General features: G+C 57.3%; 1 protein-coding gene across 4 annotated transcripts in view; it reads left to right on the top strand.

The window, feature by feature from the left end:
* SEMA4B (semaphorin 4B) overlaps nucleotides 1-26,363 on the top strand; it is a 37,055-nt gene extending 10,692 nt beyond the window's left edge. For 3 of the 4 annotated variants that reach the window (XM_045899390.3, XM_045899395.3, XM_045899392.3), the window contains 15 exons: nucleotides 1,494-1,587; nucleotides 2,093-2,326; nucleotides 16,589-16,752; nucleotides 16,912-16,974; nucleotides 18,675-18,773; nucleotides 19,468-19,579; nucleotides 19,848-19,961; nucleotides 20,097-20,248; nucleotides 21,113-21,294; nucleotides 21,417-21,567; nucleotides 22,436-22,646; nucleotides 22,729-22,844; nucleotides 23,093-23,259; nucleotides 24,382-24,467; nucleotides 24,707-26,363. In XM_045899390.3, the coding sequence (XP_045755346.1) occupies nucleotides 2,188-2,326; nucleotides 16,589-16,752; nucleotides 16,912-16,974; nucleotides 18,675-18,773; nucleotides 19,468-19,579; nucleotides 19,848-19,961; nucleotides 20,097-20,248; nucleotides 21,113-21,294; nucleotides 21,417-21,567; nucleotides 22,436-22,646; nucleotides 22,729-22,844; nucleotides 23,093-23,259; nucleotides 24,382-24,467; nucleotides 24,707-25,449 (2,499 nt within the window). In that variant the 5' untranslated portion in view covers nucleotides 1,494-1,587; nucleotides 2,093-2,187 and the 3' untranslated portion in view covers nucleotides 25,450-26,363. The remainder of the gene's footprint in view (nucleotides 1-1,493; nucleotides 1,588-2,092; nucleotides 2,327-16,588; nucleotides 16,753-16,911; nucleotides 16,975-18,674; nucleotides 18,774-19,467; nucleotides 19,580-19,847; nucleotides 19,962-20,096; nucleotides 20,249-21,112; nucleotides 21,295-21,416; nucleotides 21,568-22,435; nucleotides 22,647-22,728; nucleotides 22,845-23,092; nucleotides 23,260-24,381; nucleotides 24,468-24,706) is intronic. The other variant, XM_045899397.3, reaches the window with a different exon arrangement.
* The last annotated feature ends 421 nt before the right edge of the window (nucleotides 26,364-26,784 follow it).

Below are 26,784 nucleotides of genomic sequence, written 5' to 3'. Positions count from 1 at the left end.
GATGTGAGGAAATGAAAGAAAGTAGTTAAGCAGCTTGAAGATGGACTTGCCTTTAAATGAGATGGAGAAAGCTCACAGAGGAAGAACCCATTTTGGGGAGGGAGAGGGGAGAGATCAGGAGCTTAGTGTAGGACATGTTGGATATGAGATGCCTGACGGACAAGACAGCCCGGTAGAAATGTTGAGGCCATCTGGAGTTCGGGACAGAGGTCCTGACTGCAGATGGAAGCCTGAGTATAATTGGCTAAGAAACAGATTGATACCATTAATAGAGGTGAAGTGTCCAAGGCCTGCAATGCTAGAAGCTCTAGTGGTTGGTGCTGCCCACACCCCGTGTGGAATTGTGTGTCCAGTGCTGGGAGCCCCTTTATAAAAAGGATGCTACTAGCCTGGACCGTGTCCACAGAAGGGTGTTAGGATGGCGGAGGTACAGAAATCACAGAGCATGAGGAAGCCTGACTAGGAGAGGAGACCTGGGATGGGACCATGTGGGTGCTGTGCCCATCTCCTGACAGCCACCCTGTGGGAGAGGAAGTGACAGGCCCTGGCAGTGGGGTGAAAGCAACAGGTGGTGGCTCTGAGGAGGCTAGTTATGTCTGGGGGTGAAGAGGAACTTTCCAGCCAGTTTCTGGAGAAACCATCACCACTGCCAGGAAATGACTAGCCTAGCGGAGGTTTTCAAACTACCTCTGACTTGAAGTACAGGAAGAATTACATTTTACTGCAATCCTGTGCACCTTTAGGAAAAGTTGAAACACGTTTCCCAACACTTTCTGATCTTCCGTGATCATTGCACTTTGATATTTGCTATTCTGCCTTTTTCCTTAAGATTTTATTTATTTGGGGCGCCTGGGTGGCTCGGTCGGTTGAGCGGCTGCCTTCGGCTCGGGTCGTGATCCCAGAGTCCTGGGATCGAGCCCCACATCGGGCTCCCTGCTCAGTGGAGAGCCTGCTTCTCCCTCTCCCTCTGCCTGCCTCTCTGCCTACTTGTGCTTTCTCTCTCTCTGTGTCAAATAAATAAATAAAATCTTAAAAAAAAAAAAGATTTTATTTATTTGAGAGAGCGCGCGTCAGCACAAGCAGGGGGAGCAGCAGAGGAAGAGGGAGAGGGAGAAGCGGGCTCCGCAGGGAGCCCGACCTGCTGCTGGATCACAGGACCTCGGGATCACGACCTGAGCGGAAGGCAGACGCTTACGGGACTGAGCCACCCAGGCTATTCTGCTTTTTTAATGCCGATAGGGACCCACTAGGGGGTCCAGTCTGCAGTTTAAACCACCCCCCCCCCTCCAGTCTCAGCAGAACTAAGCCCCATCCCTGAGGATGTTAGGAGCCAGGAGGATTGTGGTGGGTGCCTGTGGGATTCCACTCCAGCCTGAGGGAGTACTTTCACCTGCCAGGCAACGTGCAGCCTGTGGAGGAGGTCAGTCGTCCTTCACAGTACATTACATGTAGTTATCCCACTTAAGCTAATCTTGCCCGCCCGCCCCTCCAAGGTTTGGCTTCGTATGGACATCTAGACGGGGATGACCCCGCAGGGTACCTAGATCAAGCTCTGAGCCTGGAGTGAACGCCCAGCCAAGACCTCAGGTGGGTTGACCCGTGCAGAAGTGAAACTCAGAAGCAACTAGCCTCGTCACCAGCACGGGCTTGGCCGATTCATTTGGTCACGGGCAAGTGGGTGCCAGGAGCACCAGCGTGGGGGGTGGAAGGGGTGGAGACCAAGGCCCGACCCGCGGGAGGCGCCCAGGGCGAGAGACCCACACGTTTTCCCAACGGCACGCGCTCAGGGGGCTGCAGAGGAGCCGGAAGGGGTCGGGGAGGCGGTGGGAGGGCCTGCGAGGCGGGGGAGAAGAACCACGGGTCCGCTCTCCGCGCCCCCGTGCTCCTGCGGCCTCGGCGGCGACTGGTTGGCGTCCTCCAGGCGCGCACCGAGCTCGCGCCGCACGCGGCCGCCCCTCGGGCCTCCGGCGCCCCGAGGGAGCAGGGGGCGGGGCGGGAGCGGAGCGGGAGAGGCAGGGCTAGCCGCCCGACTTCCTCCTTCGGCCCCGCCCACCGAGGGCCACGTGACAGCAGCTCCCCCCACCCCCCCCAGGTCTAGCGGGCGGGGCTGCAGCCCGCGAGTCAAGTTGAGCCACCTGAGCCGGAGCCCGGAGGACGCCGTCGCTCCCCGCTGTCCGGAGCTCCGCGATGGGCCGGGGGAGCCGACCGTGCGCCCCACGGGGCGCCCTGCCGCCCCGGCTGCCGCCGCTGCTCCTCCTGCTCCTGCTGCTGCTGCTGCCGCCGCCGCCGACTCCGGCGCTCGCGCCTCGGATCAGCCTGCCGCTGGGTGAGCGCTGGGGCGACCCCGCGGGGGCGCGGGCTGGGGTCGGGGGGAGGGGAGGCGGCCGGGAGGTGCCTGTGCGGAGGCTGCCGTGACAAAGGAAGGAGGGAGGAGGGGGCCTGTCAGAGGCTTGGGGTCCATTAGGACCCCTCCTTTCGGAGCGCTGCGAGGAGGGAGAGAGAGGAGAGGGCAGCTGTGGGGCCGCGGGCCCCTTTCTTCCCTTCCTTTAGAGGGCGGGGAGGGGGGTCTCGCGCCCGCTCTGCGTCCAAGCTCGCCCCTCCGTAGGGCGTCCTTTTCGGAGGTGGCAGCCACCCTCCCCCCCCCGCCCCCGGTGCTGGCTACCCGCTGGTCCGCCTGCCCATCTGCTTGTCTTTGATGCTGACCAGAGCCAGCCGCGGTGCCGCCCCCGAGGGCGTCTCGGGGTGGAGGGGGCCGTGCTTGCCGTCCCATAAACACTGGGGTTCTGGTATTCCAGCAAGTCGCAGCAGGATTCCCGAGCCGCAGCGGGACAGGAGTCCCATCTTCCCTCCCAGCCCTTCACCCTGGCCTATCGGCGCTGCCCCGGCCCGAACATGGTGGGATCCCTCCGGGGCCCGAGAGCGATCCTACCAGGGATGGGGGCTGCTCTGTGACTCCTAGGCCCCGAGAGAGAATCCTCCTGGGAGTACCATCCTCATTGGTGAGGTCCCTCACCTGGTGCTCATGCCTGCTACTGTGGCCCCTGGCTCTCCCCTGTCCCTACCCCTTTACATCTTGTTGCTTCTCCAGCTTCTCTTTGAAATCAGAGGGACCCGGATTCCAAGCCCATTTCTACTACTGGGCTAGTAATTCCCTTCTCCCTGTGCCCTGGTTTGCTCATCTGCAAAATGGGCACAGTAGTAGGTACCTTGCAAGGCTGTCTTGGAGATTTCATGAAACTGGCTGAGTTCCGTGGGCACAAGCTTTATAGGGGCTCAGTAGATGTTGTTTCTCCAAGCCCTTTAACTTGTTGTCACACTGGGAGAATTAGAATAAAAGACGTATGAATTAGAGGTTACATACTGAAAGTAGACCGGACTTCCTTCTCTCTGCTGCATCCCCACCCCTGAAAACATTCTGTGTACAAAAGGGAAGAGTAGCAGAATCATCACTTAGATTAACTCAGGGTGCTTGTGGCCCTGACTGACCCTGTCTGAAACATTGCAAGACCATGCTGAGAACATAGCCTGGGTTCAAATCCTGCCTCCACCACTTAGGAACCACGTGACCTTGAGCAAGCTACTTAACTCTTCCCGGGCCTTGATTTCCTCATCTTTAAAATGGGATAATAATAGCACATACCTCAAGGTTGTGAGGATTAAATCAGTTTATGTTTGAAAAGTCCTTAGGACAGGGCTTGGTACATGGAAACCGCTCCATAAGTGTTAGCTGGCATTATTGTTAGTGTGAAGCATAGGCTTCATTCCTGCACATCCTGCACAGAGCCAGGGTGACTGCCTGGGGTGGGGGTGGTGCTGGTGTGTTCATCTGACCACAGTCCCTTGGGTGCGCCATCTCATTAAGTGAGGATAAACAAGTGTATCCGGACCCGGGCCTACTGCCTTGCCACTTTCTCGGTTGTGGCCACAACTCCCTTTGTCCTTAAACCCTCTTAGCTCTGGCAGGAGGGCAGTAAAGTGGGAACAAATGTTCTGAAGGACTCCATTTATGGCCCTAGGCTAGCTCACAGAGCCATCGCAAGCGCAGCTAATCTTGTGTCCAGCTCTGGAACTGGACGGGGACCACCCAGAGGGTAACTGAAAGGCAGAACTGGGGAGCCGTGAGGGGGAACCAAGAGGGCCTGCGTCCTGAGAGCGGCTAGAACGCTTGGTGGTTATTACCCACATAGCTCTCAGACCTGGCCCACTTCCACAAACCTGTGACTGTTGCCAGGCTCTGTCACACACCAGCGTCCCCCGCACAGGTCAGTTGGTACTCTGGTCTGGATATCTGTGCATTCCCCTCTCCCAGATCCTTAGGTGAAAATCCAAACTCCCAGAGGACTGAGACACAGGTTCCCCTGTTAGGACCGGCACAGATGCGCTGCACAAAGGTGTCCCTTGAGAGGTTCAAAGGGCCTAGAAATGCAAGCTGTGGCTCCTAGAAGAAGACAAAGCTTCTGCTGTGTTCCTGAGACTGGGTCTGCCCAGAGGGAGCCTCTTTTCCTAGTCCCCCCAAAGCCCTGGAATAGTTGGCAGCACCCAACATCTGAACTTGTGAGCATACATCCATACTTTACTGATATGGACCACACCCCAGAGGGCCTGCCTCCCTAGACTTCCTCCTGGCCCTTGATACTGGAAGCCCCAGAGGGGAATGCCCTGGTGACTGGACAGGCTCACCTTTGGAGCGTGGCTGCAGGCAGCTTCCTGCCTCATCCTTGGGGGCTTGTTAGATGTTCCTGGCAGCGTGCCTATCCTGCGTAGGCCTGAGGTGACCATGGGGACTCTGGGCACAAGGGCCCACGGCCCCTCCCTCACAGAACAGGGAGAGAGGCATGGAGGGAGAGACTGCACCTCCCTTTCAGGCTACCTGTCCTCCCCTACTGCGCTCCCACCCAAGCTCCCCAAGGGCCCGGATGCCTAGGGACAGTGAGCTGTGTCTGTGGTTTGAAACAAAGTCTCTAGAAGTGGAGCGTCCAGTTCATGTGTGGGGTCCTTTCTAGGGAACTCTCCTCATTGCTGTTAATCCGCAGCAGATTCCTGGGACCGTGAAGGAGGGGATCCCCCATTTGTGGTCTCGTCCAGTGGCCAAGAGGGGGAGGGGAACTGGGGACTCCAGGGCCAGCTGGACAAGGAGAGGCCTTAAAGGGAAGTTACTTGTCTCTGTGGAAGGAATGCTTCAAAGAAGTGTGTGGAATTTTGGTTCTCTTGCGCTGGAAAACGTAGTTTGACGTTCCAGGACCAAAGGCTCAGAAGAGGAGAGCTGCCGAGTGGAAATAATGGCGCCGGGTGTGTGAGCCGCAAGGCCTCTGCCTCCCAGCCGGGCTGTGTAGAAAGACACAAAGCAAACCTCCTTTGGCTCATGAAAGTCTTATTGAGTTCCCTTATTTGGGCAATTAAGAGGAGTTATTAATTTCCCCCTGCCCCAGAAGTGCCTGTCTGGAAAGGTCTGGACACAGTGTTTCCAAACCAGATTGGAAATAAATCCATAGGCCTTGCGAACCGCAGTCAACAAAACCCCATTGAGCCGGGGAACTGGGCATTGGCACAAATCAGCTGCCTGTCCTCTGACCCCGGAGTGGACACCCAGGGTCATGGTTGCCCCAAGAAGCCCCCAGTGCAGGCCGCTTTCAGGGTCTTGCTGGCTGGTGACAGGCCTTCCTCCTGAATGTGGCCTCAGCTCCACATGAGCGTTTGTCTTCAGCTCTGTCCCATGGCCTGGCATCTTCGTGGCCTCTTCAGAGCCAAGTGGAAAGAGCTGTAACTATGGGCGCTAATAGCCCGGCTTTGAAGACTCACTTGCCTCCTAACTGCACCACCTGGGGCAAGCCGGGAATAATGGCAGGACCCATCTCACAGGGCTCTGAGCGGATTACAGGAAGTAATGTATGGAAAGTGTTTGGCCCAGTGCCTGACACGTGCTCTGTCCCCAGTAAAAGGTAGCGGCCTCTGTTCTCTCTGGTGGAAATTCCCTGCCTGCCTCGCTTGGTGAGGTTATTTGCATCCATTTGGGTGACACTGAGCGCTGGCTGTAGGCAGGCCCGCTGCTAGCTGCCAAGACCTGCCAGGTCAGGGAATGGAATAGTGCAGGTCCCACTCCCTGCTCTGGGGTGGAAGACAAAGCAAGTCACCCAAGGGGTCCTGCTGAATTTAGTGCACTTTTTAAGTGCTCCTGGTTCAGCTCTTTGAAGTTCTTCTTTGCCCCTAAGAACTTCCTCTGCCTGGGGGAGGACTGCACCTCTCCCTCTGCCCTGCCCCTCACTGGTTCCACTCTGCCCTGTGCATAACCCACATTCAGCTGGGTGTCGAAATGCCTGTAAGCCAGCCCAGCAAAACTCTAAGCTTGCACAAGTTTGGGGGCACATCTGGATACACCTGCACGTTCATCCTCCACACAAGGGAGACAGAAGATGGCACAGAGCCTGGAGAAAAGGCTGGACTCGGCTTATGTAGTCACTCTTTCCTTTGTCCCCTTCTAGAGGCTGTGGCCCGACTCCCACCCTGCCGTGGGTGCTCAGGATGGGTGGAGAGGCCTCTGATGGGGCCCTCCCCGTGGGCCCCTGCCCCTCCTCCTTGCATTCTGTCCTCCCGGCCAGGCTCCGCTGTGTCCAGGGTGGAGAGTGGCTCACATGGAGTTTGCCGTCTTGGGACAGATGCCCAAGGTCCCGTAAAGGCTCCACCCCATCTCCCGCCATCCTCAAAGCCATAGGCGAGCCTTTTCTCTGTGCCTAGCCCTATGCAGTCTCCCTGGTCCTTTTCTAGCCGCCACTCCTCTGTGAGCCTCTCCGGTTCGGGGCAAGACCACCTGCAGCCCTGAGGTGGCACAGCCGGCGTCCTCGCGTTTGTGTTGCAGTGTTTCGTGTCTAGAAGAAGGTCGAAAGTAAGGTAGTGGGTATAGAGCTACTGTGAGCGCCAGGCTTAGTTGTCTTGTTTCGCCCTACACGGTGGGTAAAGTTATCCCCATTTTACAGATAAGACAGCTGAGGTTCAGAGAGGTGAAGTATTTTGTCCAAGGCATATGGCTCTGCCTCCCTGAGATCTGACGTGTTCTCTGTGGGATCTCTCTGCTCTGCACTGATGGGTCCTCTGAAAAGCCCATCTTGACGGTTAGTAGGGTTCAGAGAGGTGGGGCTGTGGGGAGGGGGTTTCCGTGGGTCCAGTAGACAGAAATTTCTCATTTTATCATAACTGCTACTAAACGGGGGCCAAATGAGCAGACTCCTCTCCTTTTTGGCCTCCCCTTGCTCATCCTCTGAGGGGTGCTAACAGACAGGAAAGAAGGCCGCCCAGGTTGGGGCACCCACCGTGTGCCAGGTGCCGGAGGTGGGGTCGCTCCATCCTGTGGGGGGCCCGAGGCTTGGAGAAGCTAACTCAACGCGGTCAGGGTCGTGCGACTAGAAAGGTTTGGGGTCAAGCTGTGGGCTACAGCTCTCTGACTCGAGAACCACATTCTGTCCACTAGAACAGCTGCTTCCAGCCTCAGTTGTGAAGTGCGGGGAAGCAGCAGAATGGCCCAGCTGGGCCCTGGAATAGTTGATAGGTTACGTTTGTCCATCTGGTAAAGAGACATACGGAGGTCACTCCCTGGATGGGAACGGGATCCGGCTGAGGCCCCGGATGGTGTGGCCACGGTGGAAGTACGGTCCACTCAGGAGACCAGGAGCAAACATCTCAGACACAGGTTTGCACCCTGCGGCGGGGTGGGGTGGGGGGGTGGGATGGCAGTCCAGGGCCAGCACGGAAGTAGATTTTCTTTGGCCTCCAAGTGTTTTAGGAAATCTTCATTAGTTGCTGATATTTAAAACTCAGGAAATGTAAGGTAAAAATCCAATTTTCCAGTTCTTCTGAAGTTCTGGCAAGGCTGGGCCCCCAGTCCACTTGGCAACATGCATCTGGGGCTGAGCGCTAGCCACCTCTTCAAAGGGGCTCCTGCCTCCAGGCGACTGGAGCCCCACCTGCCCTTGTCCCCTCTCTTCTGCATGAGTGGGCTGCCGAGGTGGCCAGAGTGGTGGGTGTTTACTCAGAGCAAGGGTGGGGAGGAAGGAAGGTGGCAGGAGGAGCAGGGGAGGGTACGGATAGGGTCAGTCCTGATTGTTGGTGGCCCCCTAATCTGGGAGCAGGACTTGGCACTCCTCCACGCTGCATTTATCTGGTCTTTGCGGCAGCCTGGTGAGGGCTCCCTCTCAGGGACAGCAGGTCCCCGTTCCGAGCTGCACAGCTGGTCAGTGATAAGTCAGGACTCACACGTGGGCAGTGCGGCTCCCCTTTACAGCCCTTGTGACCTCTCTCCTGTCTGTCAGCTGTCACGCTTCTGTCTGGGCCCCGAGCTCGCGGGACTGAGTGCTCAGTGCTTTGGGGAGGGGGCCGAGCAGGGCAGTGCTTCTCAGACCCGCTCTTGTGAGCGAGAGGCTTCGGGACCTCTGGGCTGTCCTCTTGGAATCTCAGACCCCTCCCTGGACCAGAGTACCCTGAATTGGGACTTAGCATTCAATGACATGTTCCTTGGACCTTACCTGGCCAGATGATACAAATATGAATAAGCACGTCCTGCTCCTCAAGGAGCTCTTGACTGGGTGGAGGAGACAGACACAGAAAGCCATCGGCAAACCACGTGGCCGGTGCACCGTGAGAGGTGTGAAGGGGAAGTGACGGGCGCAGAGAGGGGGCCCTCGCCCAGCTGGGGATTCAGGAAGGCCTCCTGGAGGAGGTGAAACCAAGCTGAGTCTCAGGATGAGTAGGAATTGGTGAGAAGGAAGGGCGTTGCAGGCCTTGAGTAAAGGCGAGAGAAATAGGACCTGCAGTTGCAGCTTGGTGTCACTCAGTTGAAGCAGGGGAGGGAGATGTGGCGAGGGCTGGCGAGTTTGGGGCTTGGACAGTGGGGCACATTGAGGTTGTCCATACCTGATGGACCAGGACAGTTCCCCGAGAGCCCTGTGGCTGCAGCACAGAGGCTGGGCTGGGGGCAGGGGCCTGTTGGGGGGCTGTGGTGGTATCCCAGGCGGGAAAGGGTGGTGGCCTGGCTCAGGACTGTGGTAGCAAATGGGATAGATTTGGCAAGTATTAAGGAGGGAAAATTGGCAGAATTTGATTATGGATGGGATGTCCGTGGGGTGAAGGAGAGGGAGGAAGGAACCTGTCCAGGTTTCCAGTGGGGGACGCAGGGCACGAGAGCCCAAGCCGAAGGGGGCAGTGGTGGGCGGTGGTCATGGCCAGTCTCCCGCTGGATGGAAGATCTGCACTGATGGCGAGATTTGGGGTTTGCCAGTGTCTGGATTGTTGAAGCGATGGGTGTGGGTGTGTGATCTCGAGGCCAAGGGCAGACCCCAGGGAACAACATGAAAGAGCAGACTCCAGAGCGACGGCAGTTAGGTTAATGACACAGACGCTAGAGCTGCCAGCCCAGGTTCCAATCCTGGCTCCACCACTCTTCCTAACTGGCTGATTGCAGGCAGCTCTCCCCTGAAAACCTCAGGTGGTCAGGCCTCCTTCACAACCACCTTGCCAGGACTCCATGCATTCAATCCATTGAAAATGTGTAGTAGATGTTCCGGTAAATTAGCTCTTGGAGGGATGGAGGCCCAGAAGGAGTGGCAGGGCGACGGGAAGTGACCCTTGAGGCCATTGTGGCCCACACCTATGGGACAGGGGGCCTCCACCAGGCCGGGTGCTGCAGGCCATGCCCTTCAGTGTCTGAAGGTTGGCAGTGAGGTGATGCCTGGCCCCTGGCGAGTGTGGGGCTGGTTGAGGCCTGACTCCCAGTCGGGGTGAGTGGGAGGTGAGGAATGGAGACAGCTCTGGGCGGCTCTTCTTTTTAGGAGTTTGGCTGCAAAGGAGAGTAGGGAGGCACATAGATTTCTAGGCTGAATATTGAAGGAAAAAAACGGCTTTCTGAGAGGCAGAGATTGACAACACGGGACTTGGCCTTGGAGGAGATAGGGAGGCAGTGGGAAATTGAGGTTGTCCATACCTGATGGTCCCAGTTTCTTTTTTTTTTTTGTAAAGATTTTATTTATTATTTATTTGACAGAGAGAGAGACAGCGAGAGAGGGAACACAAGCAGGGGGAGTGGGAGAGGGAGAAGCAGGCTTCCCGCGGAGCAGGGAGCCCGATGCGGGGCTTGATCCCAGAATCCCAGGGATCATGACCTGAGCCGAAGGCAGACGCTTAACGACTGAGCCACCCGGGCGCCCCTGGTCCCAGTTTCTTCAGGAAACAGGAGACGTGTGTGAGAGGAGGAAGGTGGACTCTTGGGCAGTCGGGAGAGGGGTTATTAGGGAACAGAGGAGCTGCCCTTGGTCCTGGTGGAGGGGAGGCTCCCGAGGTGATGACAGCTCATGACAGGTCCTGGGTTAGGGTACCCGGGGTGGGGGCTGCCTTTGAGGGGTGAGGGGCCACCTGGTGATTCTGGCAGGAGCTCTTGGCCCCCTCGCTGGAAGCCATAGGCGTGGCCATTTGGGAAGTGGGCTTCCCTAAGTGTGCCTGCCCCAGGAACAGGGGATGCTTCTAGGCTGGGTTCCCTTGACTTCTTACCTCTTTCTTGGTTACCCCAGCATAGGGAGGACTTTTGGCCCACAGCCCCTCTTCCCCTGCAGAGAATAATCCTTCCCTGCTTGGGGGCTTGGCCCGGTAGCCACCTGGTGACAATTGTTGGGCCCACCGCTTCTGGCCCCTCGGGCTGCCCTGCCCCAGCACTTGGGCGGGGCGGTGTAGAGGCAGGATGTGCGTCCTGGGCGGCTGACGTGCCCTCATTTGCTGCTGAGTCAGTAGTCCTGCCCTAGGAGTGGTGCTCCTGCAGGTACAAGTGGGTCCAGGAGTCCAGTGTGACGCCTTGGGGAGGAAGAGGTGCTCTCACGGAGCCTCTTGGGAGGCTCCCAGGGACTTGTCCTGGGGCCCAGACCCCTCTCTGGGGACTTTGTGATTGGAGCTGAGGGGCAGCCAGCTGCCTCCCTGCCTTGGGGGCACCTTCCTGGCTCTTCACAGAGAAGCTGGCATTTTCTGGCCTCATCCTGCTGGGGCCTGCGGGGGGCAGGATGTTAGGGCCAGGTCAGCGTCAGCCGTGGTGCCAGGAGCCACCGTGGAGAGAAAGCTGGGGTGGTGCTCTGAGTCACGGCCCTGCTGCAGCTCGCTGGTTCGGCTGGGTGGGGACCCTGCTGAGCCCGATTCCTGTCTCACCCCAGAGAGCTCCAAGCTTCCGGCTGAGTCACAGGGAAGGGGAGAAGCTCTAGCTGAGGCTGGGGGCTGAGTTGTTCCCGCACCACTTCCCGCAGAGAGAGCCCCAGGCCCCGGGGGGTGGGGGGGAGTGGGGCCCTGCAGGTCGCTCGGACGTGCCCCGTCCAGCGTGCCCTCTCCAAGGAGGCAGCCCCAGGCCAGCCCCTGTGCTACCTTCCTGGAGCCCCGGGGAAGCCACCAGCTCAGGCCTGCCCAGGGTGGATAGAAAGGTTTCATCCGCCTGGGAAAACCGGCCACAGCCTCAGGCAGACCAGTTTGCTCCCTACTGGCCCAACCCGCTGGGTAGAGGATGTGGGGGATGTGTGAGCAGCACAGGCTGCCCAGGAGAGCACACGAGTCGCCCTCTCTGCCACACGGAGAGCAGCCTAGAAGCTAAGACTGCCCCCGAGGTGTGCTGACACCCCCTCCCAGTCACCTCTACACAAAAAGCAGCCCGGAGCAAACCCACAAGCCTGGACAGGCCTCGTGGTAGGGCGTGCAGACGCATGCACGCACGCACGCACCTCAGGGAGAGTCCACCCAGACATCTGTGCCGTGACTCTGGAGGTGACCCCAGGCACCTGGGCAGGGACGCCACTCAGAACACCGGGGGGGGGGGGGGGGGCGGGCGGCAGGATCCAGCTCAGGCACACAGCACGTGCCTGCGACACCCATCCGGCGTCAGAGCGGATGCGCTCTGGCCGGGAGAGCCCCGCGTGACCAGGTGCGGACCTGGGTTAGGAATCGCCCTGCGTGAGTTTTTTTAACCCTGAGGACGAGGGAGGCCCAGCTCCTCCAAACAGCCCTGCTCCGCTGGCAGCCCTCGCTGGGCTGGATTTTCCTGCAGGGCTTTTGGGTTTTGTTTTTGATCCACTCAAGTGTTGATCGTGTGCCAGACCCGGTGCCAGCACTCGGCTAACGTGTGCAAAGTTGTTCAGAGTAAAACGCTCGGTAAATGTGGGTTATTATGTACGTTGTTATTTACATACATAATCTAATTTCTTCCCATAACAACCCTATGAGGAAAGGTGCTATTATCCCCATTTTACAGATAAGGAAGGTGAGGCTCCAAGATGTTAAGTGGCTTGTCCTGGTGGCAAACCGCGGGTAAGCGACAGAGGCAGCCTTTGAGCCCAGGTCTCAGACTCCCGAGCCTGTACTCTTTATCTCTGTCTCGTCAAGACTCCCAGTTGGGAAGCCAGCCCCCCCGGGCCGGGGGGTACCACGGGGAGCAAGGCGTTCAGGACGCCACGGCGTTGGTCTGAGAGGCTCGGGGCAGGGGGACAAAGGGGGAGAATGCGCAGAAGGGGAAGGTGTGGTGCCAGGGGCCCCTCGCCCCCTTCCATCCCTTTGCCCTTGCCCTTGGCTGTACTCGCAGTATGAGCGGAGGAGGTGCGGCGGGGCAGGTACCGGGGCCACTGACGCCCTGGCTGTCCTTCCAGCCTGGCTGTGCTCTGTCTACGTGACCCTTGGCAGGTTTCCACTCCCTCCCAGGCCTGAGTAGGGCTGAGCGGCCCCCTGGACGGCACCTTATCTCTGACCCTCAGCATGTCTGTGTCTGGATGGATTCCAAGTGCGGCCTCCTGCCTAGACTTCCAGCCCACCCTGGGGAGATGCCCCTGCTGTGCGGGCAGATAAGCATTGGCAAGTCTGAGCCCGCCCTTGCTTTCGGAGACCCACGAAGGGGGTGTGGAAGGCGTTGGCCTGCGTCTCTGGGACTCCTCCTCGTGAGGCCGCTGGGGGCTGTATTCTCCCCATTATCCCCGGGATGTGGGTGAGACAGCCAAAGGTCAGTGACCCGGCGTGCGCCGCCCTCCAGAGGACCTGCATGGTGCTCTTCAGAGGGTGCTCCGTGCGCCTCCCACTTGAGAATCACCTGGGAGCTCGTCAGATGGCACGTTGTCAGGCCATCCCGGGTCAGCGGCGGCAGCACCCCTAGGGCAGGCCTGGACCCGGACGGAGATCAGGCCTTTTGGGTGATTTTGCTGCATCCTGCCGGTGGCCGACCAGGGGTTCTTCGGGAAGGAGACCTCTTGAGCCAGCCTTCCACCACAGCTGCTTTTGTGCTGTGGGGTTTTGTGTAAGTTGCCTGGTCTCTCTAAAGTTTGGTTCCTTCCTCTGTAAGGCTTTGTAAGCCGTTGTAGGGCAGTCATTGGCCTGCAGGGGTTAATACCCTCCTGGGTGTGGATCTGTGCTGGCCGGCCGGAGGGGTCTCTTCAGGGGGGTGACTTCCTAGGAGCAGAGCATGAAAAGGTCAGGCTGCTTGTTCCAAAAGGTCATCAGCACACAGTGCAAGCAACACGATTGGGCCCCATTGTGTTTGGAAATTTTGTGGTTGACAGAAGTGGGGGATTAGAACTAGAAACTTTCGGGGCGCCTGGGTGGCTCAGTTGGTTGGGCGACTGCCTTCGGCTCAGGTCATGATCCCGGAGTCCCGGGATCGAGTCCCGCATCGGGCTCCCTGCTCGGCGGGGAGCCTGCTTCTCCCTCTGACCTCCCTCTCATGCTCTCTGTCTCTCATTCTCTCTCGCAAATAAATAAAATCTTAAAAAAAAAAAAAAAAAAGAACTAGAAACTTTCTTTGGGCTTCCCAGCATGTAGAGTGCTGATAGGTGGTGAGGAGTTGGGAACTGGGGGCGGAAGACCTAGAGTCTCATGCAGTTCTGGACTTAATAGCTCAAAGAGAGGCCTCGACCCCTATGGTTTCAGTTCCGCAGTTTGGGCTCTGGATGTGAGGCGTGACTTTCCCCATGAATTCCCAGTGCTCCCGCGCTCCCCCCCCCACCCCGCCCAAGTTCTGACTTTGCTTCTAGAGCATGACAAGACTCCCAGATGCAGAGCCACACACATTCCCCCATTGATTGCTGCACTGGTCACCTTGCGTCCTCATCTTCCCTCACCAGGAGATATCGTGGGGGGCGGCCTTGGGAGCTCTGTCATCCTGTTTGCTGGCGGGATGCTATCCATCCCGTGTCCCATTGGCTTTGCTAGGACGTCCCACCTGCGGGCTTCCTTCAGCATTAGTGGCTAGGCAAAAGGCCTAGCTTCTCCAGAATGGCTGCCGTGTGTTCCTTCTCTTGGACAGCAAGAACAGGGTCACTTCATTTCCCTTTTCTCCTCAGCCACCAGGAGGCTCGGCATTAAAGGCACAGCCCATCTCTAGTAGCTGTGTGAAGAGCTCTTCTGACCTGCCTGTGTGAATATGCCCTTACTCTCCGGTTTAGGTGTTTTCCTTGGATTTGTGGGGGGGTTTTTTCCCCCTCTGTTCTTGATTTTAGTGTTTATGTTTCACTACATTCTTTTCTTTGTTTTCTTGCCCTTTGTGGAACCAGGCTGGGGGTATGTAAAAACACTCACCATGTAAAAGCACACGAAGCTGTCTTCACAAGTGCTTTGTTGGCATGTTGCTCCTTTTGCTCCCTTAGCTTCATGAGACCGTGTCTGTTTGCGTGGTCATAATCTATTGGTCAGATAGGAGATACCTGAGGCCAGGCAGGGTGGCTCATTTCTGCTTGTTTTTCTTTTCTTATCAGCTGCTTCGAATTTTTTAAATAATTTTCTTCAAACCCATTAGTTGCTCAAGGCACAGATGGTACCCTGGTTGGACAGATATGTGCGTTTTTCTTTTTTTTCCTTCTATTTCTTTCGCATTACACAAGAGTAACCTGCTAATTATAGAATCCAAACATGATAAGTAAAAAGGAAAAAAAAAAATTACCTATACTCCCACCAGGGATAACAGTTTTCAGCATTTTGTGATTCATCCTCCTGGATATTTTTTTTTCCCTTTTTTTTGTTTTTCCTTTTTCTGTTTATACTTTTCCCACAAAAAATAAGATCTAACTAGACACTGTTTTTTTTTTTCCTTTAAGATTTTATTTATTTGACAGAGAGAGTACAGCAGGGGGAGCGGCAGGGAGAGGGAGAAGCAGGCTCCTGCTGAGCAGAGAGCCTGATGTAGGGCTCGATACCAGGACCCTGGAATCATGACCTGAGCTGAAGGCAGACGCTGCACCCACTGAGCCACCCAGGCGCCCCTAGACATACTGTTTTATAACCATCTTCACTTGGTGGTAATTAGAATCTTCCCTGTTACTATGTATTTTATAACAATGAAAGGTATTTCAAGTTTATATCCAGGATACACGCACATAATTCGTTTTTAAGCGTGAAAGTACTTACTGTGAAAAGTGACCAATGCCTCTGTCATCCCCAGCCCAGGCCTGGTTAAAGGGACAGCTTTTAAATCAGACTTTTTGTTGGTACAGTGGTTTCCTCCGTATACTTAAGTAAAATGCTTGCACTACCATTGCTTGGCTTACGTGATTTACTGATTTGCTGCTGAGAAAAAGAAGGCTTTCCATCACGTCCATCAGCCTTCCCCACCTCCTGCAGACATTTTTGTGCCATTATATTGGGTTGCCTCTGTAATTTAAAATATTATCCTGAGGGGTGCCTGGCTGGCTCGGTTGGTAGAGCATGTGACTCTTGATCTTGGGGTCATGAGTTCAGGCCCCACGTTGGGGGTAGAGGTTACTAAAAAAATAAAGAAACTTAAAAAAAAAATTTTTTATACTTAAACCTCAGTTTCTTATTCCATTAACCATTGATAATATCTTGTGGCCCTCTTTGCTCTCCCAAGGAGATAGAGACTCCATTTTTTCCTTAACAACCCTGGTACCCAGCATCACAGCGTCTCTCTGTTGTACATTGAGGTCAAGTTTGCATTCTGTTTTATAACCATAAATCTTTGATGAGTGACTGTGAGCTGGTACTGCGAGGTAAAGACCAGTGCCCTGCATTTGCTTCCCTCGGCCATCATAAATCTTTTGCTGCGGGACCAGGGTGGGGTGGGGCCGTCCTCACAGGTCCTTCTCCTTGGATCTGATGCTACTCAAGGAGAGTGTTAAATGTCCTTTCTTTTCTTTTATTACATGCTCAAAACCCACCACTTTATATTTTAGTTTGCTTCATATTTGACCATGTTTCTCTTGTTTAATTTTGTTTGCTTGTTTTCCTGGTGTTTCTAATACAACATCATTTTTACCGGCTGCATCATATCCCATGGAGTGCAGTGTTAATGGCGTCTTTTCATCTCGTCCCCTGTGGTTGGACACTTAGGTTGTTGCCCATTTTTCATTAATGCGAATGGCGCTATAATAAATGTTCTTTTACATTCATCTTTGTGCATTTGTTTCTGACATAACGTTTGAGAGTCCAGGAATGCTGTTCCCCTTTCAGCCTAATCCGCCCGTCCCCAGCTCCTTGCCATGCACTGCCTTCCCCCCTTCTCTTCAGATCGGCCCGTCCTCGAGGTTGGTGGGAGACGTGTCTGGTGGGAGGCGTGGGCCCCAGGGAATGTCCATCTTCCTCTCCCCAGGCTCCCAAGAGCGGCCATTCCTCAGATTTGGAGTGGAAAACGTCTCCAACTACACGGCCCTTCTGCTGAGCAGGGATGGCAAGACTCTGTATGTGGGCGCCCGAGAGGCCCTCTTTGCTCTCAACACCAGCGCCAGCTTCCTGCCTGGCGGGGTGCACCAGGAGGTGAGAAGGTGCCTGGGGCTGGCTAGGTGGGCAGAGGATGGCCGAGGGGCAGATGGATGGAAAGACCGACCTCCTGGGTGTGAAGATGCTGCCAATGGGAGAAGAGGGGCTGGGCGCACGCCCATTCCCACCTGCGCACCCCCTTCTCCCGTTCTGCAGCTGCCGTGGAGCGCGGACGCCGAGAGGAGACAGCAGTGCAGCTTCAAGGGCAAGGACCCGCGGGTGAGCCGAGCGAGGGGGGCAGAGGGGGGCCCTGGCCCGAGCGTGGAGGCAGGGCGTGGGAGCCGTGTAGCCAGCCGCGGCTTCAGAGATGGCCACACCTGTGTTTGGCCCTGTACCTAACTAGCTCTGTGACCTGGGGCAAGCAGATTGGCCTCTCGGAGCCTTAGTGTCCCCACTTGCAAAATGGGGATGATGATGCCTGTCTCACAGGACTTGGGGAAGCCGGCTTCCAGCAAGAGCAATGACTGGGTATCCCCCCGCGGCTGGGGTGCTAGAGCAGGTCTGACCAATCCTGGTGTGGTTTTGGCCGGACTGCTGGGTGTGGGATTTGGTCCAGCCTGGGGTTCTGCTGGAGAGCGTGGAGCACTCTCCACTGTTCCCGGAGACCTCTTGTCCTGCATGTAGCAGGAGGTGGCTGAGGCGAGGGCGAAAGAGCCCCAGACTTGAGGTCAGACGCAGGTTCGAGTCCTGACTGCCCCGACCTCTTAATGGACAAACGTTTATCAAGCACGTGCTCTGGGCTCAAGTCCTTTTATTTATTTATTTATTTTTTAAAGATTTTTATTTATTTATTTATTCATGAGAGACAGAGAGAGAGAGAGAGAGAGAGAGGCAGAGGGAGAAGCAGGCTCCCAAGGAGCAGGGAGCCCGATGTGGGACTCAATCCCAGGACCCTGGGATCATGACCTGAGCCGAAGGCAGATGCTTAACCATCTGAGCCACCCAGGCGCCCTGTGCTCAAGTCCTTTTAGACACTGGCAATACAGTTGTGAAAAAGAAGGAACAACAACAGGCCAAACACAGCCACTTGAACCAGGTAGTCAGGCCACACCTCATTAAGAAAGTGCCATTTGCGTCAGGACTAGACGTTGCTGAGGGAGTTGGCCGTGGGATACCTGGAGAACGGACAGGACTGGACTGACTCTGAGCGAGGTGTTTGGGGAACCACCGGAGGGCTGGGCAGGGGAGCGCCATGGTTGGCATGTGTTTTAAAAGGGTCGCTCTGGCTGCCGTGGCGGAGGGTGACTTCTGTGGGGACACAGAGAGGGAGCCCAGTGAGGGGGACCAGACCAGGGTGGCACCAGTCAAGGGAGTGAGAAATGGCCAGATTCCGGATGTAGTTTAAGGATGGGCCCACCAGGGCTTCCTGACGGGAAATGGGGGATGTGTGAAGAGGAGTCGGGGCTGACCTCCACGTTTGGAGCCTGAGCAGCTGAAAGGGGGAAGGTCTCAGAGGATAAAGTTTTGGGCAAAAAATCAGATGCTTGGTTGGAGACACCGCTAGACGCCCTTGCAGAGGCGATCCATGAATCTGGGGTCCAGGGTCCTGCTCTGGGCTGTGGCTTACCTCACCAGGCAGGTGGGGAGGACCAGAGGTTTTCACTGAGGTTCCGAAAAAGACCTTCAGGGGGCAAAGACCACCTAAGGGGAGGGATTCTGTGCCTTCACTCCCAGACTGAAAGGAAGTTTCCAGAATGCAGAACTAGCCGAGCCCCCAGGCCCCCCTCCCGTGCACATGCTCCTTGGTCCTCAGTGTACTCTGCCCTGGGACGCTGCTGGGTTCTCATTTGCCCTGGGATATGAGGAGCTCCAGAGAGCAGAAGCTTTCCCCACGCGCCCCGCACACACTGGTGGTGAGGGCTTAGCGGTGCCCCCTGGTGGCCTGCTTGGGCCTGACATCCTCCTCCCTCCTTCCCCAGCGCGACTGTCAAAACTACATCAAGATCCTCCTGCCACTCAACAGTACTCACCTGTTCACCTGCGGCACAGCGGCCTTCAGCCCCGTGTGCACCTACATCGTGAGTGCCCCTCTCTGCCCAGGCTCGCCTGGGGCTGGCCTGGCAGCGGCCCCTCTCTCTGCACCGGGCGCTGTTCCCCAGCACTGATCCCGGGCCCAGGGCAGGGCCCAGGGCGTAGCTTCTAGGGAGCAGTAGGTCTGAGAGCCCTGAGGCCCAGCCCCAGATCTGGTGGCCGGGTTGGCTGGCAGGGGGGTGGGGGCAGGGGGTGGAGAGGGGTGCAAGAGAACGCCCCCGGGCACAAAGGTCCTGGCCAGCCCAGGACTCACACCCTCTCTTGCTTCCTCGAGCTCTCCCCTGCCCTCACTCAGTTGCACAGCCCACCTCCCCGACCCCTCCTCACACACACTCACTCCTGGTTTCGGTTTTACCCACACCTTAGCAGAGGGTGGCATTTTGAGGCAGTGGATTGGAGCACTGCCTTTGGAGTCAGTCAGACCGGGTGTGAATCATGTTGCCACCCCTTCTGAGTCCTGTCATGTCTCTCCTGTGGTCACTGGGACTAGTAATGCCCACCGCAGAGGGTCCCTGCCAGACGGTGCCCGCGACTGCGCCCTGGGTGCAGAGATGAGGAGGAGGGCCTGCCTCCCCTCTCGCCCCCCACAGAGCAGCTTTCTCTGGCACACCCACCTCCTTTCCCTCCAAGCCCACACATTTCCTGACGTGCACCTGACCTCTTCCATCTGCTTCCCTGCAGAATGTGGAGAACTTCACTTTGGCACAGGACGAGGTGGGGCACATCCTCCTGGAAGATGGCAAGGGCCGTTGTCCCTTTGACCCCAATTTTAAGTCCACGGCCCTGGTGGTTGGTGAGTGTTGGGGGCAGAGTGGCAGAATGAGGTCAGCAAGGCTCCGTGTGGGGGTGGGAAGGTGGGCAGCCTAGGTCCCAGGCCTGAGCTGGTGGGTCCCTGCCATGCTGAGTCCCAGGGGGCACAGAGTGGCCCTTGGCTGCCCTTGGGTTTGGCTTTTCCCAGTTCCCACTCCCTTCCCTGTCCACCTCAGGCGAGATAGGCAGTGCTGGGGTCACTCAGGGCCATGTGCTGAGGGGCCATTCCCATGGGAATGTTCTCTTGGCAGATGGTGAGCTCTATACCGGAACAGTCAGCAGCTTCCAAGGGAATGACCCGGCCATCTCCCGGAGCCAAAGCCTCCGCCCCACCAAGACCGAGAGCTCCCTCAACTGGCTCCAAGGTGAAATCCTCCCCACACACCCAGTGGGCAGTCCCCAGAGCCCAGGGAGGGGCACGCTCTCCCCTCAGGGCCAGGCCAAGAACAATCTCCTGTCTGGGATTCCCAGGCTGACTACACTCCTCATTGGTCCCACAGACCCAGCGTTTGTGGCCTCGGCCTATATTCCCGAGAGCCTGGGCAGCTTGGAAGGGGACGATGACAAGATCTACTTCTTCTTCAGCGAGACTGGCCAGGAGTTTGAGTTCTTTGAGAACACCATCGTGTCCCGCGTTGCCCGCATCTGCAAGGTGAGGGGGCCGGGCTGCCCCAGAGACCCTGAAGGCTCCCCCGGTGCAGGATCAGGAAACACCAGGAGGCCTCCTCTGTCCTCCAGGAGGAACAGCTTGGCTAACTGCTTTTCTCTCTGTCTTTTTAAATTAAAATAGTTCTCATGTTTTTTCCTATTTAAGAAAATGCAGAAAAGTACACACAAAAACCACTTACAATAGAAAGAGGCAGTGTAATATCACGACAGAGAGCGGAGACTCAAGCCAGGCTGCCCCAGTTCCGACCCCACCGGTCCTGTGACCTTGGGCAAGTCCCGTGCCCTTTCAGTTAGCGTCCCCATCTGTTCAGTGGGCATAATAAGACCTGCCTCAGACTTTTGTGGGCTAAATCCATCCCCAGAAAGCTTTTAGGAGTGTGCTAGGCAAAAACTAAACGTTGACTGTTAGCGTCAGCATTCTCCTGCCGCACCACAGGTGATTAGAATATTCCTTGATAATCTATTTCCTTTTTTTGGTATATGTGTAAATAGGTAGGTATTTATAGAATTAAAAAGCTATTTACAAGCAAGAGTTCTGCAGTGTGGGTATTCAGGTTCCCTGCTCTTGGGGAATCATCACCTCTTTCCCTGTGTGTAGGCAGGCTCCCGTCTTTCCGTTTCCGGGTGCTCTGCAGTAAGGAGGGCACCCTCGTTTACTTGGCCAGCCTCCCGGTGATGGGACCTGGACCCCGCCTTCATGTCTTCCTGATTCTAAATGGAATTCCGCCCTGGCTGTGCCTTGCCCCTCCGGGTGTCTGTGTAGCTACCACTGCGGAGGGGCCGCAAGGAGCCCCAGGTTCCCCCCGGCGGCCCGTGCGTATGCCCAGCCTCTCTCTCCCTCCCCCAGGGGGACGAGGGCGGTGAGCGGGTCCTGCAGCAGCGCTGGACGTCCTTCCTGAAGGCCCAGCTGCTGTGCTCGCGGCCAGACGACGGCTTCCCGTTCAATGTGCTGCAGGATGTCTTCACGCTGAGCCCCAGCCCGCAGGACTGGCATGACACCCTGTTCTATGGGGTCTTCACATCCCAGTGGTACAGCCCCCCGGGACCTAACTGGAGATGGGAGGGCAGGGGATGCCTGGGACTGGGGCCCAAGACCTGGCCGCATCCCGTGCCCCAGGGCTCCTGGGTTCATCCAGCCACTTCCTTTGTAGGCACGGGGGGACCACAGAGGGCTCTGCCGTCTGCGTCTTCACCATGAAGGACGTGCAGAATGCCTTCAGCGGCCTCTACAAGGAGGTGAACCGTGAGACCCAGCAGTGGTACACGGTGACCCACCCAGTGCCCACACCCCGGCCCGGAGCGGTGAGTACTAGATGCTTGGCAGCATGGCTCCCCACGCCCGGCGGGCTTCTCTGAGTCTGTTTTCTCATCCTGGACGAGGGGGCCAAAGCCCAGGCCTGCTTGTCTCACTGGTTTGGACGTGGCTGTGAATGTCGGAATGGCTGAAACCTGCCTCAGGGTGAGCCGGTGTGCTCCCGTCCCAGCACTTAAGTGTGTGCTCTTGTCATTGTCCCTTCGCTCGTGCCTCTCCCCTACTCGGCTGTGGGCTCCTTATCTAGGGAGTGACGGAGTGGCCTGGCCGTGGGGACGTCTTCCTTCTGTCCTTCCAGCCTCATGGACTCCCTCCCAAAGCAGACCTTGAAACAAGGATATGAGTGTCAGCAGCTGATGTGGGAGGTGACTCCAGGAAGCACTATGAGGGAACAGGAAAGTGAGAGGGGGGAGCAGCCAAGGAAGAGTGTCACTGAGCTGTTCCCGTCATGGGCATCTGGGCCTTACTTCCCTGGGGCCCCAAGAGAGCACCCTCTGACCCCTGCACTAGGAAACCCGGCCAGCCAGGGCTTCCTTCGAGCACTGGCAAAAGGAGCATGAAGGGTGGTCATGCTTCTTGAGGCCTGGGTGAGGGTGAGGGGCCTGGGCAGGAAGGGGGAACCCTGCCAGCCAGGGCCCCTGGGTGCCCCATATCCAGGCTTTGCCCTTGGGCCTCCAGATCAGTGTGTTGGCTCCATGCAGAACCAAGTGACGGGCCATGGCTTCCGGGGGGTGGGCAGATACCCGTCCTGTGCACCGGGGTGGGCAGGGCCAGCAGTCCTGGCCGCGTCTCCAGGCTCCCCTCCTGCGTGCTGCCCTAAGCAGCCCTCCACCTCACGCCCGCCGCCTCTTCCTTCAGTGCATCACCAACAGTGCCCGGGAGAGGAGGATCACCTCATCCCTGCAACTCCCAGACCGTGTGCTGAACTTCCTCAAGGACCACTTCCTGATGGACGGGCAGGTCCGCAGCCGCCTCCTGCTGCTACAGCCCCGGGCCCGCTACCAGCGTGTGGCCGTCCACCGTGTGCCTGGCCTGCACCGCACCTATGACGTGCTCTTCCTGGGCACCGGTGAGTGCCGACAGCAGGGCAGGTTCGGGGTCGAGGAGCCCCGGCTGTTGGGATGTGGGTCTGAGTGCCGTCCGTGTTCCAGGTGATGGCCGGCTGCACAAGGCGGTGGCCGTGGGCTCCAGGGTGCACATCATTGAGGAGCTCCAGATCTTCCCACCGGGACAGCCCGTCCAGAACCTGCTCCTGGACGCCACCAGGGTGAGCTGGAGGAGGAGCCAGGGGAGCGTGCTCGGCTGCCCCTCTGCCATGGACTGGCGGGCCCCGGCCAGCTTTTCCTCCCTGGTGCCAGCAGGATGGAGAGATCCGGGCTCGTGGCATAAGGCAGCAGAAAGCGGGGTGCCCGGGAGCATGAGAGGAGGCTCCTTGGGGAGTGGCCGGGTGCGGCTGTGGGTGGTGGCCCTGGCCTCCCGCTCCTGCCCCTCATCCCCGTGTCCGTGTCCGTACAGGGACTGCTCTACGCTGCCGCGTCCTCCGGCGTGGTCCAGGTGCCCGTCACCAACTGCAGCCTGTACCAGAGCTGTGGGGACTGCGTCCTCGCCCGGGACCCCTACTGCGCTTGGAGCAATTCCAGATGCAGACACATCAGCCTCTACCGGTCTGAGACGGCCTCCAGGTGAGAGCTCCTGCCGGCCCTGCCCACCTGTCCCTCGCTGTGCACTGGGCCTTGGGGCACCTTCCCTAGGCCCTCTGTAGAAGCCCCAGGCAGCCTCTTTTGTGGCCACGGTCAGCACGATTAGGAACTGGCTCCCCTCTGACTCTCAGAAGTGTTCCGGTTTGGGCCGTAAATGTTTGCCTTACCCAGCTGTAGAGCCGGGGACCTCGTTTGGTAAAGTATGAAGTGTCACGGCTCTGAGAAGCTTTGCAGGAGATTGTGGATTGGCGTGTGAGTGTGTTCAACGAAAAATAAGAGCTATGTGACAATCCATTAACAAACCGATTAAAAATTGCTTTCAGAAGCACTAAATTGGGTTTGTAAGATGTTCGGATAGAACACTTGAAAAGTAGAGGTAAACAAAACAAAAACTATCCCGAATCCCACCACCTAGAAAGAACTGCAGTGAGATTTTGATACATACCCTCCCGGGTTTTTCTATATATATGTGTGATAAACAAAAATACATGTATTTTAAATAAAAATGGACTCTGTCCCATTCATAGCGTCCTTGCTTCACACACAGACCTGGTGCCAGTTTTATATTTCAAAGAATCCCATTTGAGCACACGCGTGTGCACCTGGAAGGACACGCCCAAACTGCCACCTGTCACGATCACCACCGGCTGCTAGATGGTGTGGACTCCCGTAGTGTTTTCAGCGTTTGTATTTGGTTGAGTTTTTTTAGGTTTTGTGAGTGTATCACGGATTACTTTTATTCTTTATTATGTTTTATTAAGCAAGTGCGTGCATGTGCATTGCTTTAAAAGAGAGACATGCGTATAGATCCAGCTGTCCTTCCAGAAAGGTCCATGTTGCTTTTGTAGTGCAGGGAAGTATTATAGTGAATTGTGTTTGAAATAAATACTGTGTAGACAGAGGAGATGTTGGTTCAGACCCTGCAAGGCAGTCAGCCTGGGGAAACCACCTGCCTTTTACTCCGGCTTCGGGCCCGGCGCTCCCTGAGCCCCAGGCCCTTGCGGGGCTGCAGGGCCAGAGAAGCGCCATGTGCTGCACTGGGGATGGGGCCAAGCGGGTGCATGGTGGTTTCCTGGCCTCTCTCTGACTCTCTCTGGTCCTCAGGCCATGGATCCAGGACATTGAGGGGGCTAACACCAGGGATCTCTGCAATACTTCCTCACCCGGGCCCCGGTCTTCTGTACTAACAGGTAAGTCGCCCTGAGAAGGGTTGGAGCTGAGGTGGGGGCCGGGTCTGCTGAGAAAGCCCCCGCAGGCAGTGGTGGGTGTAAATGCCTTTCCTCACGACCTCGTCCCAGACTCCGAGTCGCCAGAGTTGCGCATCATGGCACAAGGAGGGCGGTCCCGAGAGAGGTGGGGTGAGCCTGGGGCTCCTGTGGATGCGGTCCGCCCCCCGTTACCCTGGGCTGCTTCTCTCGTCTGTCCGTAGGTGAGAAGCGATGTGAGCAAGTCTACTTCCAGCCCAACACGGTGAACACCTTGGCCTGCCCCCTCCTCTCCAACCTAGCCACCCGGCTCTGGCTGCACAATGGTCTCCCTGTCAATGCCTCAGCCTCCTGCCGTGTGTTGCCCACTGGGGACCTGCTGCTGGTGGGCAGCCAGCAGGAACTGGGGGTGTTCCAGTGCTGGTCCCTGGAGGAGGGCTTCCGGCAGCTGGTGGCCTGTTACTACCCAAAGGTGGTGGACGACGTGCTGGCAGACCGAGCCGACCGGAGTGGCAGCATGCCCGTCGTCATCAGCACGTCCCGGGTGAGCGCACCAGCGGGCGGCAAGGCCGGCTGGGGTGTAGACAAGTCCTACTGGACCGAGTTCCTGGTGATGTGCACGCTGTTTGTGTTCGCCGTGGTGCTCTTCATTTTATTCTTCCTCTATCGGCACCGGGGTGGCATGAAGGTCTTCCTGAAGCAGGGCGAGTGTACCAGTGTGCACCCCAAGGCCCGCCCCGTGGCGCTGCCACCCGAGACCCGGCCGCTGAATGGCGTAGGCCCCCCTAGCACCCCACTCGACCACCGGGGCTACCAGGCCCTGTCAGATAGCTCCCCAGCGCCCCGCGTCTTCACCGAGTCGGAGAAGCGGCCGCTCAGCATCCAGGACAGCTTTGTGGAGGTGTCCCCGGTGTGCCCCCGGCCCCGGGTCCGCCTGGGCTCTGAGATCCGGGACTCCGTGGTATGAGAGCACACTTCTCGAGGAGTCCGCCCTGGCTTCCGAGGCCGCGAGTGCTCAGAGGGGGCCAGCCGGACCGCTGCGCCTCGGGGAACATGACCGTGGCGCCCGGGGTCGGGGCTGATGGAGCCCGCGGGCCTGCTGCTCCTCGGCCAAGTAGCGCGGCCCCCTCCGACCGACCAACCGACCGCCGTGGCCTGGGAGGGCCCGGTTGCAAATGGGGGCCTGCCTGGAAGGGCAGAACAGTGCTCCTTGTGTAAAACTGAGCCCTTTGTTTAAAAAACAATTGCAAATGTGAAGCGATTGAGAAGAACGGCACATCACAGAGCTCCATGGGCGTGAACGGCTGCGCCGCGGGGCCTTGGAGGCATGGCCGACTCACCCAGAGTGCTTGAGACAGAGCTGGCCATCCCCACCAGCTGGCCTCTTCCACCTTCTGCCTTACCCTGCTGCCACCGGCTGCCCCTCGTCCCCCAGAAGCAGGGGCCGGCTCGGGCTCCGTGGGTCCTGCCTTGCCGCCTGGCCGACTTACTACATTTACCATCCCGTCACCTCAGGGACCCGAGGGCCACGCTGCCACCGCAGCTGTCACAAGGCCTTGGGCTCAGATTCACCTGCTGGACCTTTCCGGCCTGTATCAGGCTGTGGCCACGTGCGAGAGGGGCAGCGTGAGCCCAGGAGAGAGTTTAGGACAATGGACGCCTTTCCCTTGAAGTCAAGGAGGAGACTGTTGCCTGCCTTCCTCCATCCCAGCCTTCGAACCCATCCACCCTGGACTCCTCCCCAGAGCCCAGCCCCCGGTTCACCCCCTCTACCTGCCTGCTCCCCCTCTAAGGGGTACTGACACTGCCCTACACAGGAACCCCGAGTTTATGTGGGTTTTATATTTTTTTTTATAAGAGGCACTTTACTTTTTTTTTTTTTTAATAAAATCTAAGGAACAGAAACAGAATCATGGCCCTTCCTCTCAAAAGACTGTCCCTTTTTTGAGGTTGGCCCAGTTCTCTGAATTTTGAGGAGTTCTGAGCCTCCACTTTCCAGGGGCTAGTGGGCCAGAGCGATCCTGGCCTGGCCGACTCCCATCTCCCAGGGGAGTGTGGTCCTAAAGGTGGGAAGTTTAATGCACTGATGGGAGGGGCAAGGAATTCATTCGTTTTCCCTCAACCCCTTTACTCTGCACCTCCCCCAGTTCAGTTCAGGGTGGGAGCACAGAGGACCAGAGGTTTTGTTCATGTTTTTTGGGTTTTGTTTTTTTCTTTAATTTAAAAAATGTTTATTTTTTTAAATGATCATACAGTGAAATTGGCAGTGGGTTTTTCTTTTGGCACACAGTTCTCTAAATTT

Source organism: Mirounga angustirostris, unplaced genomic scaffold (genome assembly GCF_029215605.1).
Source record: "Mirounga angustirostris isolate CCGP_5_RB_7025 unplaced genomic scaffold, mMirAng1.0.hap1 SCAF_9, whole genome shotgun sequence".
Lineage (NCBI taxonomy): Eukaryota > Metazoa > Chordata > Mammalia > Carnivora > Phocidae > Mirounga > Mirounga angustirostris.
This window is presented reverse-complemented; position numbering and strand designations above follow the sequence as displayed.